The 17269-nt window shown below is 35.8% G+C and overlaps 1 protein-coding gene across 1 annotated transcript; it reads left to right on the top strand.

Moving 5' to 3' along the window:
* Positions 6976–10262, top strand: LOC109845362 (putative F-box protein At5g55150). The gene is made up of 2 exons (XM_020414609.1): positions 6976–7069; positions 8941–10262. The coding sequence occupies exon 2, from the start codon at positions 8952–8954 to the stop codon at positions 10215–10217; it is 1266 nt and encodes a 421-aa protein (XP_020270198.1). The 5' UTR covers positions 6976–7069; positions 8941–8951; the 3' UTR covers positions 10218–10262.

Genomic DNA, 17269 nt, shown 5'->3' with positions numbered 1-17269 from the left:
GGGGAATGCGATCACGAGAGGAGAGAGGGGTGAGGTTAAATAGAAAGTTTTTTGAATAAAAAAATAAAAAAATAAAATAAAATATTGAAAGAGGATGCTCGTGGACAACCGTCTTCTTGAAAAAAATGAGGAGAGAGAAAACCTGATTCGGGGGAATGGTTGTTGGGTGTTTGATGGGAAGCAAAATTTTAGATTATTTTCAAATAGTTTCAGGTATTTAAATGAAAATAATTAAATAAATAGTTACGGGTATAAAAAAATTAAACCAATTACGGAATAATTATCTACAAATAAAAACGTACATGTTGTGCTAATACAATAGTTGATACAAAATAGTCAAAATATACACATATTGTATAATTAAATGAGAATAAATAATAATAAAAATATATTTACTTATATTTAAAATTAAATAATTATGTGACAATTATCTACACGATAAAACGTACCAGGTATGCTAATACGACAGCTGATATGTAATAATTAAAATAATACATTAATTTACATAAATAATACGTAATAGTATCAGTAACACAACGGATAAATCCCAGAAATTTTCGTTGCACTAAATTAATTTATAAATATCAAAACCATTTAAATAAATATAAAACTTAGACTTTAAATCATAGGATTTAAATAAATATAAAACTTAGACTTTAAATCATAGAAAATTTCTAGAAAATTGAGAAAAATACAAATACTCTTTTAAAAATCATAATTAAATAAAATTTCTAGAAAATTGAGAAAAATACAAATACTCTTTTAAAAATCATAATTAAATATTTTAAAATACCAAAAAATTAATTTTAACTAGTATCAAAATTTTACGGTCATTACAGACAGAAAAGAGCAAGGATGGATTATATGACATGGACTAAAGCAGAGGCTAATGAATTACTTAGACTGTTAGTAGAGGAAGTTAAGAATGAAAATAAGCAAGCAAATGGCAGTTTTAAAAAGCATGTGATTCTGAGGAATGTGATACCCCCTCTAGTTGAAAATATTGGAAAGTATTTTAGATATAATCATGTAATAAACAAGATAAAGCAATGAAAGAGGTTGCACCTGTGGAGATCCTGATAAAAAATAACTTTGGTTTTGGTTGGGACCCTAGCACATAGAAATTTACTTGTCCCGAAGAAGTGTGGAATGGTATTTTAGAGGTTGGTTTATGTCATGTTATTTCATATATATTAATTTGAACATAATATTAATTATTTTCATAAATGTCTTAGTCTCGTCCAAATACTCCAAATCTCAAGGATAAACTGTTTGAGAATTTTGAGGATATACAAATGGAATACCGAGACCATGACGCTTCTGGCAGAGGAGCTATAAGTTTAGGTCTTGATGGCTTGGATGAAACATGCTTAGAGGAAGTGGTTGGGGAGGGCATACTTGGTGCTGATGCTGAGATGGAATCTCCGGATGGAGGAGATGCTACTGTAGATATGCAACCTGCTACCACCGTTCCCACTGACAGTGTACCATTTTTTGGTTTTGGACCATCCACTTTGAATAATGGTAAACGAAGGCATAGGTCAATTGGTACTGCAGTCACATCCTCTGCATCTTCCCAGTTATCGTTGCAAAAGGTAGGAGAGGGAGTTGTTACTGTAGGTAAAGCTTTTCATGAGTTAGGTGATGTGTTGAGGAAGATAAGAAATGGTCGGAATAAAGAAGGGGTTGATGGTGTTATGTCTACTTCTGAATTGACTAAGCGACAAAAATGGAATATACTCAGTGACAATATCCCACAGGACATGAAGGATACCTTTATTGACATGGATGAAAAAGACCGCTATGATTTTCTACATTTTAAGTTGACCAGTGAGATAATGAATGATGGTAAGGATGGGACTCAATCCAATTCTGATCCAAATGGTGAATATTATGATTCTAATTTCTTTGGAGATGTTTAGAGGGGGTAATTTAGGAGTTTAGGATATTTCTATATTTTTTAAGATTTGTTATGGTGTTAGGATTATGTGGAATTTCATATTGTCATACTATTTTTCATTGAGTAGGTGGAACTTGGGATAATGTCATTTTTTTTTTCGAGATTCGTAAAGTATTTTTAGGATCAAGTTTCATTTCAATTTGTCAAAACTATTTATTTTTAGGATATTGCTATGGTTTTGTTTATTTGTTTATATGTTCTTGGTTTATAGACTTAACAATAATCATATACATCTTTTATTAAGTCTACAAAATTATTTTGTAAAGTTTCAAAACATGTCTTAGCCAAAATGTCAAAATTCATATATTTACATTTTCATGTTTTAGACTATTTTGCAAAATGATGATATTTTACTTTTGGGAAGTCCTTTTTGAAAACCGGTTTTTGTAGCATGCTTATTATCATGTCTACAATCATTTCCCAAAGTTTTATATTTTTCTGAATTTATTTGATATTTTTAAATACAGTTTAAAGTTGAGTTTTTCTGTGCACTTCAGGTCTGTGCATGTTTAGTCGACTCATGAGTCGACTCATAAATCGACTCACGAAGTGCAGCGGAGTTATGATTTTTCTTCTGCCGAGTTGACTCATATAAGCCGACTCATTAGTCGACTCATAAGTCGACTCATTAGTCGACTCATAAGTCGACTCATGAGTCGACTCATAAGTCAACTTATGAAAGAGCCGTTGCACAATAACGGCTAGTTTCTATAAGCAGTATTTTCTAGGGGCTTTTTTGGTCTTTTCCTTGGGGTTTTTGCTAAAGTTTTGAGTGGGTATAAATACCCCATTGCCTTTAGCTCTTCTATAATTCAAGAGAATGTTTTAACAAAATTTTAACAAGGGTTTAAGTTTTGTTTAGTGTTTGTTTAAAAAGCTTTTAAGCAATTGAGGGTTTGAGTTTGTGAATTCAATTCCACAAGAGCTTGCGGAGATCATCTATTAGAGTTTGAGCAATCAACTATTCTCCCTCTATCTCTTGTCATCTATTTAGAAGTTTTCTAAACTCTTTTCTAGCTTTATATTTATTTGTTTGATTATCATCTTATTAAAGCTAGTTTTATATTGAGTTTAGATTTGATTAATCTCATTGTTATACACACCCACTTGAGCTTATTGTATTTACATTCATAATATATTTGGGGTTGTGAGAGATAGTAACATTGAGTTGAGCCTAATTGAGTTCTCACCTTGTTTAGAGAACAATTATTTGTTGTGTGCCTAATTGTGAAGTTCACTTTGTAATACACTTATACACCGAGAGGAGTGTGTGGTGAGGACGGAGTCAATACCGAGAGGAGTGGCGTCAGTGGCCTAGTGAGAGGTGATAATTCTGAGCATTTGAGGGAGTCGATACGTGAGGACCAACACTTGAGGTTGTAGCTTGTGTATGTACTTTGTGAGGATTTGTGAGAGTTGTCGGTTGACTTGATAACCGAGTGTGTAGAGTTTTCGGTTAGCTAGAAAATCGAGTGTGTAGAGAAGTTCCAGCTTCCAAACCGGGTTGTGTAGTGGATTCTCCCCGGGAGTGAGGAGCGAAGACGTAGGACGGAAGGTCCGAACTCCGTGATCATTTCCTTATGTTTGGGTTTGGCATTGACGCATTTATTCTTGCATATTGTTATATCGCCATTGTTGCATGATCATATTGTTTACCCTTGTTTATATTGTATATTCTTGCATATATCTTGTAGCATATCATACTTGCTAGGATATATTTGTTAATTAGTTTTTATTGGCATTTAAATCGGATTAGATTAGGATAAACCCTATTCAACCCCCTCTAGGGTTCTTTCCTAATGGCATTAGGGTCTAACACGAACTTCAAGATATGATGGAGGTTGTCATAGGGACGAACCTCGTCTTAATCAAAGATGAGGCGCGTCATGCAGTGAGATTTGACATCAAAAGACGAAGCTCGTCATTGGATACGAGGTTCGAAGTTCATCATTGGAGGTGAAGCTCGTCAGTGAAGACAAAGCTCATCATCAGACTTAAAGCTCGTCAGTAAAGACGAAGCTCGTCAAAAGGAAGTTCATGAGAATTGCTATGCAGTTGAACCCAGTTGTCGAAGACGGAGTTTGTTAGTGAAGACGAAGTTCGTCAGACGAAGTCAGTGAAGACAAAGTTCGTCAGAAGAAGCTCGCTATACTATAAAGCTTGCCTTATATAACGAACCTCACCGCGTATTGAGGCTCGTCCAATCTGACGAACCTCGCCATGCAGCGAGGCTCGTCGTCTGTAAAAGATCTAGCTGTAACGGATTTGAAGACTTAGTCAGCCACGTGGGCTAAAATTCAGGAGCACGTTACGTCCTATTAACCAACGTGGGCTGAATTAGAGGAGGCAGTTACGCCCTCTACCCACAATTTCTAGCATGTCAGTTACGTGCTACAAACTCTATAAATAGTCATGAGTGGCTATGAAGAAAGGACTTTTGGAGGATTTTTAGCTATCACGTGAAGAGAGATCAGTGTCTGCGTTCTTGTAATCTAAGCCACCATCAGAAGCTTTTGTGATCTTAATCTGATCGTCAATGGGAAGCAATCTCGGCTTGAGTATCGAGAGAAGCACCATTTGGCCACCAAGAACCCACTTTTGAACAAAAGAGAAGTCGGATCAACCTTTTCTTCCTCTGTAACCGAGAGTGAGTGGTTGTAAAAGGTTCTTACTAAGTGACAGAACCATTTCTTAAAACAAAAAAAAATCAATCATCAACTTTTCGACCCTATAGACATGTGGGCCGGACTCGACCCAACCAGCCCTTACACGGGTTGTGAACGGTGGGTCGAGTCCAATCCTAGATCCGTGATCAAAGAAATAAGTCTGGCCCACCAGATCAGACCCGGCCCGGTCTTAAATCCGACAAGCCCAATCACTAGCCTAAACCGGCCTCCATCAACCTTCCCTCGAACACCAAATCCTCCTAAGAGTGAGTGACATCGATGTACGCCGCTCGTCTAAAGAGGTAAATCTATTTGGGACAAATTTTTAAAAACACCAACTTTTAAAAATTAAATAGCAAAAACAACCCTTGTTAAAAAAAATGAGCAAAACCGACCCTTTTCTTCTGAAAAGGGTCGGTTTTACAACGGAAATGATTAAACGAAAGTGCACGGGACTACTAGTCCCATGCACTTCATTCCACGTGACCCACCTCACAAACCGACCCTCCTCCCTTCCTCTTGTTTATATGTTGTCTCTCGCAAAATCCTCACACAAGCTAAACCCAGCTCCCAAAATCCATGGATCTCCTCTTCTCTCTCAATTCACTCTTTTCCCCTCCCTTTTCCCTCCTCTTACTCTTCTTCTACTACCACCACCACCACGCAAAAAGTCCATCTCAAAACAATGGCCTCAAGCCTTACCCCCTCCTAGGAACACTCCCCCACTTCATCTGAAACCCGGCACTGGTTCCTCAAATGGACAGCTAAAATACTCATCGCCAGCCCAACCCACACCATCACCATAAGAAGCCCGACAAACGCCCACGGTGTCATCACCTCCGACCCCTGCAATGTTGAACATATGCTCAAGACCAACTTCAGCAACTACTCGAGAGGCGACCGCTCCATCACCCTCCTCCACGACTTCCTTGGCCACAGCATCTTCAACTAGGAAGGCGATCACTAAAAAAACCAGCGGAAGACCGCGAGTTTCGAGTTCAACAAGCGTAACGTCTGCAGGCTCGCCTTCGGCGTGGACCCAGGGTGTCTGTCAACAGAGGTGGCGGCGGAGGGGTTGGAGTTCATGAGAGTCTTCAGCGAAGCACAGAACCTCATCGCAGCGAGGTTTTATGGGCGTGTTTGGGTTCACTTTGAAGATGAAGAAACTCATCAACATCGGTTCGGAGAAGAGGCTGAAAGAATCGATCAAGATAGTCCAAGACTTTGCGATGAACATCATAAAAACCAAGAAGGCAAAGCTCGAAGAGAATCAAGAGGAAGTGATAGAAGAAGACCTGTTATCTTGATTCGCCTCAAACAAAGACACCACGGAGGAGCTCCTCCGAGACGTGTTAAGATTCATCCTGGCAAGACGAGAGACAACATATAAACAAAAGGGAGGGAGGAGGGTCGGTTTGTGAGGTGGGTCACAGATTATAAGGAATGAAGTGCACGGGACTAGAAGTCCCGTGCACTTCGCTAAATCATACATGCTGTAAAACCGATCCTTTTCAGAAGAAAATGGTCGGTTTTGCTCATTTTTTTGACAAGGGGTCTTTTTTGCTATTTAATTTTTAAAAGTGGGTGCTTTCAAAATTTTGTCCATCTATTTGCGTCTTTTTTCCTTTTTTTTTGTTTGACTTATGTTGATATTTTTTTTAAAAAAAACAATTTTTTTTTTTTTGTTTTAAAATTCTTATTTTTTTTGCTTTTCAGAGTAACTTCGTTTCTAATTAGATGTCTGTCAGATCTTGAAAAATTATACTCTTTCTTATTAGAGTAATTTCCCCCCCTTATGAGATCCAGATTATCTTTCCCCCAAAAATCACTGAAATCCTCAAGGGAGAGGTATGCATGCGTAATTAGAGTAAAAAAATTTTTACCCCTTATGAGATCCAGATTCCTAAGGGTCTAAGGATTCGTCTTTTCCCCAAAAATCACTGAAATCGTCAAGGGAGAGATATGCATGAGTAATTTATTACTGCTGCTTTTAATTTTATTGATTTCATCCTGAATTGTATGTTAATGTTCTCTTTTTAAAATTTCTAAGGTGGCAACCCTCTTAAATCAGTTGTGAGAAAGTTGAGATCTTTTTTCCTGACTAGGATAAAAAAATTCCCCTTATTTTGATTTTCTTTCAAAAAATAAAAAATAAAGTTTAAAGGAGAGGCTGTTGCGTCGCCTATAAAGTGCAGGGTTTGAAGAAGTAGGATGTCTGTGTTCAAATTGATGACACTTTATGGACCGTTGGATTTCATCTAATGGATGATTAGTTTTTCTATTGCGTGTAGGAGAAGGATTTGTTGGAGACTATAAATAAGAAGAGAGAATTAGTTCTCAATCTAATTGCTCTCCTCCTTTTTCATCGCTATTTCTTGTTGAGACAGACAAGTTTTCTAAGCGTCGAGCCAGCTGCAAGCAATTAAACGATTTTGGATAAAAGGTATGAACTGTTTATTGCTTCTGTACTTGGATGTTCATACTTTTTTATGGCCAAAAATTACAAAACCAATAGTAATTGTGAATAATCAAAGGCTGAAGACATCAATAATCAAATATTAACTTGGAGTTGATCATGTGTTTAGTTTAATTGAATCTGTCATTTCAACAGATTAGCTTAGTTTTGTATTGGCGGATAGACTTATGGACGCCCTAGTCAAACAACTACATAAGTTTTGCTAATATTCAATCCATTGGACTTCAAGCCCAAGCCAAGCCCGTAAAAAGGCCGTATAGTTTTTTGAGTTACCTCGTTGAACACTTGCAAATTGCAATAGACAACATCTCAGAATGTCAAAGGTGATGCAAGTAGAGCTAGGTAAAAGCAGGTGATTTTTTTGTCCTTTACTGTTGTTTTTGTTAGTTTTGCTTGCTTTTTGTTGTTACATCTAGCTATTGATACCTCAGGATTCAAATTAAAGTTCAAAGTTTGATAACCTAGTTTTACAACGGGTTTTCGTATAGATGTGTTGTCTTACTGTTCCAAAATCACGTCTTATGAGTATGATTTGCTGGACTCCGTTTGATCATAGTTACACCCTTTTTTTTCCAAAAAGAAATATCTACTAATGAAAAAAATTACCTAGAAAACTTGGACGTGTTAGAAGCTAAATCCAAAAACTAACAAGGTTGAATGTTCAGTAGTGTTCTCCAACTACTCTTAATGATAGTTTTCTTGTATTCAGAAAGATGGTATGGTACTGCTAAAATTAGTGCAATACTTACAGATAATATTATTCTTAGTTATATTATGGATGATTATGAATAATTTGAATAAATAATAGCGAAGAGTTAAGATCAACAAAGATCTGAGTCCAACGAAAAAATAGTTTAAACCAACACAGTATGCCCGTAAGAAATACTATAGTAATATTGTTGTCTATAATCTATTCGTCTTTAAGATTTGTTTTATTTGACAAGCTTGGAGATTCCTTTTTCATTGTACATCAATTGCAATATGCATATAATTGTGTAGCATGAATGGTATTCTTTACAAAAATAAACTATTAGAACATTGTTAGAGATTAGTTCATTTTGATGTAAAACCAATAGGTGTAGAATTACTTATTCTCTTAAAAATTTTGTTAATTTTATTTTCAATGTTAGGAGTTAGTTTTTACTAATTCTCTTTCTTAAATTTTAGGAGTATTTTATTCTTAAATTTATAAAAAGTATTTTCTTTTTAAACAGGACATGCATTCTTAGATAATGTCTTTTCATTTAAAACATGGGCCCGGTGCCTTCTTGCCCTGGAAACTATTAAATTTGTTCCCGCTTACCTCCTGGTATTTTATGATCTCACCTTGCCCTTAAACTATTAAATTCTTCCCTGCACTAGCCCTGAACTATTTTTAGTCCCACCTTATCATCAGGCTTATCACTTTTCTTTCATGAAACAATATAAAGCACCCAGATTAATAAATGAAAATGGGGTATAGTACTGAAAGTCAGAAAGTGATAGTTAAGGGAGTAAGTAGGGAAAATTTTAATATTGTAGGGGGCTGGGTGGGATAGAAAATAATTGAGGAGGTAAGCAGAGGACGAATTCTATAGTTTATGGGGAACATATGGACCAAAAATAGTTCGAGAAGTAAGAAGGAACAAATTTAATAGTTTACGGGGAAAGTAAAATCTGAAGCATCTACTCTTAGACAAACAATTTTTTCTTATCAATATAATTATTCTTAAGATCTTTCATTCTTAGAATTGACGTTATTATGTGCTGCTATTCTGCAGGATGTAATAACTATCTCATAACTCAGTGTCCCACTAAATATTTTTTATTTTTATTTTCCTTGTTTTCTTAATCTTCAGGAATATTATCAATGGCCTCACTGGATGGACTCTCTATCGATCTCTTGCAACTAATCCTTGAAAAGATAGATAATCACAGAGACAGCCTTCAGTTTGGTTCTGTTTGTAGGCAATTCCGCTCCATTATCTACGATAACCTTCACTTGCTTCCGCCTAAATTACCCTTCTGCCTCTGTGCCCATCCTAGCAAACCCCCTCCCCTACCATTGCTAATGCAATGTCTTGATGATGAGACGGAAAACATCAGCTTTTTTTCTATTTCAGATGGAAGAAATCATGGAGAGTTTATTGTGCCTGAAATAAGAAACAAGTGGATTGTTGGATCCTCTTACGGTTGGTTGTTCACAGTGGATATCCATGGCCGAGACATTCAGCTTTTGAATCCATTAACAAGGGCCCAAGTCAATCTCCCATCTCTAGATGCATTCCAACACCCTGATGGTGGTTTCACAAGCGGTGAATTCAATGATTTTGGGTTCGTAGAAAAGGCTGTTATATTGTCTGATCCTTCAAACAAGGGAAGAAATTTGGAGGGTAATGATGATTGCATATTAGCCGTGGCAATCATATCCAATTTACGCGTGCTATCATTTTGTAGGATTGGAGATGACAAGTGGACTAATGCGGAGGGTTCTCTGACTCACCTCCAAGATGTTATCTATTACGAGGGTCAAATTTATGGTATTAATTATATGGGGATAGCCGTTGTTTACGATATTGCAGGTGATAAAAAGATGAAACAAATTGCGAATGCACCAGACCAGTTGTTTGTTGTCGACAGATATCTTGTTGAGTCGACAAATGGTGACCTCCTGCAAGTTGTGAGAGAGATCGATTACAGATATGATGGAGATGTTGGAAAGACGAGTGAGTTTTATATATACAAGCTTGAATCTGTTGATGAGCCAATCGTGCCTGCTGAAGACAATTTCTACCTCACCGTCAATGAGAGAGTCCCAATTAGATACAAATTCAACTTTAAATGGGTCGATATGGAAAGCTTGGGTGATCAAGCTTTATTTTTGGGTCAAAACTATTCGCTTTGTGTACGAGCAGCAGAACATGAAGGATGCAAGCCAAATTGCATATATTTTACGGAGCATGGGTCGGGGCATAGATGCATTGCGCGGGGTAATTGTAAATCAGAAGATATCGATAAGTATTCAATTTGTGACATGGGCACATATGACTTGGGAGACGAAAGCTTTCAAGATTTTAGCCAAGTAAATGCCAAGCGCTTAGTTCCGCCTATTTGGATCTCACCAAATCCGTGGTAGATGGATTTAGTTGCGTTCAATGTTTTATTTTTGCTGCCCTTTGTATTTGAGATTTCTATTTATGTATTGTGGAGTGGAAGTGCATTGTTCTTGAGTATGTTCAGACTTTGGATTGTCGCCACTTAAACATGTATAAGAAGAAATTTTCAAAACCAACCCAAACCATGTTTTTATTTTCAAAACCGACTCACTTTTTTTTTTATCAAAATCGACACATTTTTTGCCACATCAGCTTAATCCCATTCTTAAGCAGCGGGGTTGGCAACCTCGACTATTTAGGAGGTTGTTAAACCCCAATTAGAAGCCTTAAACTCGGTTTTTGCTGTCCTAAATAGTCGGGGTAGGCAATCCCGACTAATTAGGAAATGAGATTAAGCTGACGTGGCAAAAAATGGATCGATTTTGATAAACAAAAAAAAGTGGGTTGGTTTTAAAAATAAAAACATAGTTTGGGTCGGTTTTGAAAATTTCTTCACATATATAAATCTTCCATATCAGAGCATGAATTGATATTAATGTACATCTCTTAGGGAATTGGTAATTTATCATAGTTGTTTTTCATATATATATATGACTTAAAATGTTTAAGGACAATATCTACATACTATTACTTAAAAAGTGTTATCCTTCAAAACGCTACTTGGCAAAATGGCACGTGGCAAATTCTTATTTTTTTTAATTTTCTTAAAAAAATTTGATTTATAAATTAAAACCGGTGCCACAATTAGAGCTTGATTCCAGTGTTTTCCCTTTCTTCATTTCCAAAGCTCCCCTCTTCGTATTCTCCTCCTAGAGAAAAACCCTCCGCCTCTTCGTATTCTCCTCCCCTTTTTTATTCTTTCTGATTCCTTGACCCAAAAAGCATCAAAGCTTCTCTCCCTCATGGAGTACAGAGCCTTTTTCCTCAAACCCTGCTCCTCCTCCTCCAAAATTCCCCAAGGGATCGAAGAGGCCGAGGATGCTGAGAGCACCGGCATTGATCCAAGCCCCCTCTTCGCCAAGAAGAAGAAGATGAAGCGAGAGATAATTGTTTTCAAAACAAAGCTAGGGCACAAAGTTGCTACCTCTTCTTCCTCTAGCTCTTTAGTCGGTTGTTCGCGAAGAAGGAGATGAGGGTCCTGATGGTGGGTCTCGATGCTGCCTAGGGCTGTCCATCCGGGCCGGCCCGGCCCGGGAAACCGGGCCCGGGCCGGGCAAAACCCAAGCCCGGACCCGGGCCCGGGCCTGAGCGGGCCGGACACCGGGCCGGCCCGGTTTGTTTTTTTTATAATTTTTTTTTATTTTTTAATTTTTTTAAAATTTTAACAAAACCATAAATCATAAATTATTATAAAAAATGTCATAAATTTAATTAATAACTTGAAATGAAATGACATAAATTACAAGTACAAAAAATAATAAAAATAACTTCTTTATTAATAATCGGTAAATCCTTTACAAGTATAAATTTATTTCGAAATTCATCGCATCACAATAGATGAGTACATCCCAACTAGGTTGGCACCTACTCACCCATATCACTATCATTTGCAACTTTTTTCGAAATAATTTAATTCAAATTTAAAGCTAAGAAATAAAAATTACAATTTTATGAATATTATCTAATCATTATATCTATCTGCTAGTCCCAACTCTTCAAATTTATCTTCAATCATAGCAATCCGTTCGATGCCTTGTGTTCGCTTCTCGTATCTCCACCAATCCTGTAAGCACATCACCGCTTGTACAGTATACGGATCTAAGCATGTCCTGTGGTCGTCGATCAAACGTCCTGCTGTGCTGAAAGCGGATTCCGAGGCTACAGTCGAAACCTGCACTGATAGTAAGTCACGAACCATGGTGGAAAGTATAGGATATGAAACTGATCCATATACTTTCCACCATTGCAAAATATCTAAAGCATTTCCTTGACATCTAACTAAAGAAGCAGAAAAATATTCATCTATTTCAGAAACATCTAATCCTGATGAAGTTCCAGATCCACCAGTTAGTTCAGCTACCATTGCATACCTATCAAAACTTACACTTTTACCTCGACCTGTGCTCGAAGCTGAAGGTGCCGAAGCTGAAGACTGTTGTGTAGCTACACCATATCTAGCTGCATACTCATCATATAAGGTTTGAAAATAATTTCTAATAGCTAAATAATGAGTAGTAGCAGTAAGGGTGGATCCATCATCTAAGTCTATAATCTGTCCACCATACAATGATTGTAACAAACTTCGAAGGCCAATTTCCTTCAAGCATGGATCAATAAGAACACCAATACCAAAAATATGAGGAATAGGCCTAAAATACTTATTAAATTTACTCTCCATTTGAAAAATTATATTTCCAAAAGTATCATCCATACGATATTTTGCAAAAAATTTTTGAATATTTAAAATTTGTAAAGCAGCTAAAGTAATAGTTGGATAATAACAACCAGATAATAACATAGTAGCATCATAAAAAACTTGTAACATCTCATTTAATTTACATATAACTGTCCATTCATCTTCAGTTATTCCATAAGCACTACCAGAGCTAGAACTAGAAGCATAAAAATTTATAAAATCATTTATAATTTCTTTATATTCTATTGCTACAGATAACATTGCATAGGTGGAATTCCACCTATGGTCAACATCTTTTGGAATTAGTCTAGGCTTATAATTTTTTCTTTTACAACATTGTTTCCATCTTTTAATTCTCATTTCAGAAGCATTATGCATATTAGTAACTGTTCTAACTTTTTCTATCATGGGTTTAATTTCAGAAAATGCACTTTGAACAATTAAATTTAAAATATGACAGATACATCTAACATGAAAAAGCTCACCATGACATGGCAATGACAAAGTTATTTTCAGAAAATCAACAGCTACATTATTATTACTTGCATTATCTAGTGAAAGAGTAAATATTCTTTGATCAATTTCTAGTTTCATAAGTTCTTCAACAATTAAATTTGCAACATTAATACCAGTGTGTGACTCTTCAATTGCAATAAAAGAAACAACTCTTTTAAACATTTTCCAACTTTCATCAATCCAGTGTGCTGTTATACATAAATAACCAGTTTGCACTCTAGATGACCAAATATCAGAAGTTAAAGAAAATTTGCAGTTTAAATTTTTAAAATAAGAAATTATTTTTCCCTGTTCCTCAACATAATATTTTAAAATATCACGTTGACAGGTTTGACGAGAAAATTTTGTAAATACAGGATAAAAACCATCTCTAAACAAATCTTCAAATTCATCATCTTCTACTAATTTAAAAGGAAGGTTTTTAAGAACAATAAACCTGATTACGCATTTCCGGGCTCGGGCAGCGTCATAATTCCAACTGCCGAGGGTACCTGAAGAGGATGATTGGGAAAGCATAGACTGCCGGATATCACCTTGTAGATTTTGGCCTTTGTTGTGTTTTTCAATATGCCGTTTGAGATGGTTGGTGCCGCTCTTATGATGAGCTTTGAATATCTGGCCGCACAACGCACATTTCGCATTCTGAGAGATGATCCTACCGTGTTCATCCTTGGTGACGTCTATCTTCTCAAAAAAATTCCATACATCAGACCTCGGCCTTTTTGGAGCTCTTGGTGCCGTAGATTCGTCGCCACCAGATTCAGGATTAACACCGGTAGGATGAGGAGTTGTTGTAGGAGGACTCATCTCTGGATCGGTAGGAGTTGCATGTTGCTCTTCATAATCAGACCCAGAAGCCATTTGTTGGAAGTATTAGAAAATACAAAAGATTATAGGATAGTATATTAGTATGAGATAGTATAAGATTGTATAAGAGAGTAGTAGAGAGAGAAATAGATGAGTTTTGTTGTGAGGAAATGAATTGAAACCCCCCCTCTATTTATAGAAGCAGCCCTTTAGGTAAATAACCAAAAAACCCTCGAAAAATAGCCGTTTTTTGACCGTTTTAAGGGGCAAAACGGTCAAAAGGTCAAATCTGGCCGTTAGGCCAGATTTGACCCGGGCCGGGTCGGGTCAGCCCGGCCCGGCCATTCGAAGCCCAGTGCCCAATTTGGGCACTGTTCCGGGCCTGGGCCGGGCCCGGACAGGGCTCGCCAACGGCGACCCGGGCCCGGGCCCGGGCCCGGGTTTTGCCAGGGTTTCCGGGCCCGGGCCGGACACCGGCCCTAATGCCGCCGGTAAAACCACGATCCTTTACAAGCTGAAGCTTGGAGAGATCGTCACCACAATCCCCACCATCGGTGAGCTTTTGGATCTGCTATTGTTTTCTGATTCATGATAAGAAGAAAGCATAATATGAGGCACCTAAAGCATAGAAAGTTATGAAAAATATGATTCAACATTGTTTTCTGATTCATGATAAGAAGAAAGCATAATACGAGGCACCTAAAGCATAGAAAATTATGAAAAGCATAATATGTAACTTTATGAAAAGTTTAATCTTTGGTAAGGTTTTCCATTCATTGAAGCACTTAGTGCTCCAATTAAGTCCAGGCTGTGCTAGGTGGATCTAATCTCGTGCTATCTTGCCTTTGGAATCATATATTGTCGTCATAAGCAGAAGCCAAACGAGCTGCTTTTGTCCCCTTACTTTGTTTCTTATTTCAGGGGTGAATTTAAAAAACTATTACGAGCGAGAAAATTGCCATAATCAACAAAACTGCAATTAGGATAATTTGTTACATGCTTTATACGTGACCCGGTCTGAATAATTATTTTTGGGGGTAATTACAGATTAGTCTCTTAAATCAATCTTAATCACTGGTTAGTCGCTTAAATCTCGGTATTTGCACATTAGTTCTTTAGATTTCCATTTATATTGCAATTTCATATTTAACACAGTATCATTTAAAACCTCATCGACTCATTTCACAACAGTTTTATCTATATTTTTAATTTACCTTTGCACAAAATTTGTTACATGCTTTATACGTGACCTGGTTTGAATAATTAATCTCTATCCATTAGAGATTCTATCATCATCAGTTAGAACAATAATGCAACTCCCCCTCCACATTTTAATTAGAGCTCACTTTATCTATCAATAAAATCTGCAAAGGTCCGATCGGAAAGAGTATTGCAGGTTTGTTTCACTTTGTTTTTTAATCACTTTTAATATTTTGTTTGTACTGTACCGATAATGCCAAAAACTTTTCCTTACTAAAATTTTTATGAATCTCTAATTGTTACACAGTCACCAATACTATTCGAATTTGTGAAAGTCCAGTTGGAAAGGGTACTACAAGATTGTTTTCATCTTTTTGGTAGTTTTATCTTCTTTTATAATGTATAGGGATTAAGCTTGTATATGAAACAAACATGATTAAGCTTGTACGTCATTTTTATCGTAAGGAGGCAGCTGTGGATGGTAGAAGTTTCTTATGGAACAGGAGTGTTTTTGGAGATAAAGAGGGATAGAGAAAGAATGTCAATTAAAATAAATTAGCATTTTTTTATATCCCGGTTGTTATTCAAAGTTTCATATCAGGATCATCCTTTCTTTATCTCCTACCATTTTTTTATAACCCTGTTTGCAAGATAAAGATTCGGAGTTTTGAACGTTGTTGTTGGCTTGAACGTTTTGATGCACAAGACTTAAATCTGCTGGGTGAAGAAATGCAGCTTTCAAAGACAGCTTAGATTTGAACCTGGTACATTACATTACATATTTCCTTCTTTTATATAACTACATATCTATTCATTTCATGTATCAATCTGCATATATAGATGAGATTGAGCAAAATATTAGTAATATTTTGTTCATTAGGATTCGACAGGTCAAGAATATCTCACTAATGAAGCTGAATTTTTTAAAATAACTGAGATGATCTTGATAATGTAAGTCAATACATTAGTATTATTTTTCTTTTTCATTTCTCATGTTTGTATTTATTTTTTATTGATTTATTTTTTTTGGTGAAATGAAAGGAAATTATAGATGTCATACCAAAAGCATTATATGTACAACCTCCATCCAATTATAACTATGGAAAGGAAATTATAGATGTCATACCAAAAGCATTATATGTACAACCTCCATCCAATTATAACTATGATCAAAACTAATACTTATAGTAACAAAAGCATTATATGTACAACCTCCATCCAATTATAACTATGATCAAAACTAATACTTATAGTAACACCTTAACACCTCTCTTTATAATCAAGGGGACAACCTGATAAGGTAAAACTCTCAAATTCTCTTTAGATGTATATTTCACAATACTTATTTTTTAAATACTCTTTTGATATTGCTGCTTCTTTCACCTTTATCACTTTGTATTTTATTTTATTATTGTTCTCTTGATTCTTCATATTAACAGTGCAAAAATATTTTCTTTATATCTTATTAGTATGCTAACTAAATAGATAAAATAAACATGCCTTTATTTTCCCAGAATGTGTAGAATATGTTTTTAATTTTTGATTTTTTAAAAGGATGCATTATATTTTGTCAGATTCTAATCTATTTAGTGAGTAGAATGACTTATAATAATACATGATTTTTTTACCATTTGAGTTTTAGAAGTTTTCAAAGCAAATGAAAGCTTGAAGTTTAGTTAACATAATTTCTGGCTTGAGTTTTATTTGTCAATGACCCATTATCAATCTCGTGAAGCTTCTAATTAACTTTTGACACTTTGCATCAAAAACTTCCATCATCTTCTCCTTGATGTACAAATTAAAAAAATTTAAATACTTAATTGAACCATGCATTTACTTGATCATGAAAAACTTAACCATAGATTAATTGAGAGAAGTAGCTAGCATAATTACTGGAATTCACCGAGAAGATTTCTGATTATAGGTTGTCATAGTAATCCTTCTTAATGTAATACCAAATTCTTTAATATCTTTTTGAATAGTATCTTTTGTTGCTACAACTTTCACCATTATCACTTTGGATAGTCTATTTCTTTTCGCTTTAATATTGAATTCTTGATTCTTCACATTAACTGTACAACAATTTTTTCCTGCCACCTCATTAACATGCTAACTATTATGTTATACTGAAACACAAGGCTCGCTATCGGTCACTGGTAATAATGAAGTTGAAATTTGTTCCTCGAATAACAT

Source organism: Asparagus officinalis, chromosome 6, assembly GCF_001876935.1.
Source record: "Asparagus officinalis chromosome 6, Aspof.V1, whole genome shotgun sequence".
NCBI classification, from domain to species: domain Eukaryota; kingdom Viridiplantae; phylum Streptophyta; class Magnoliopsida; order Asparagales; family Asparagaceae; genus Asparagus; species Asparagus officinalis.
This window is presented reverse-complemented; position numbering and strand designations above follow the sequence as displayed.

Coding starts and splice junctions, on each gene's coding strand:
- LOC109845362 (XM_020414609.1), top strand. CDS start 8,952: ATGGCCTCACTGGATGGACTCTCTATCGATCTCTTGCAACTAATCCTT.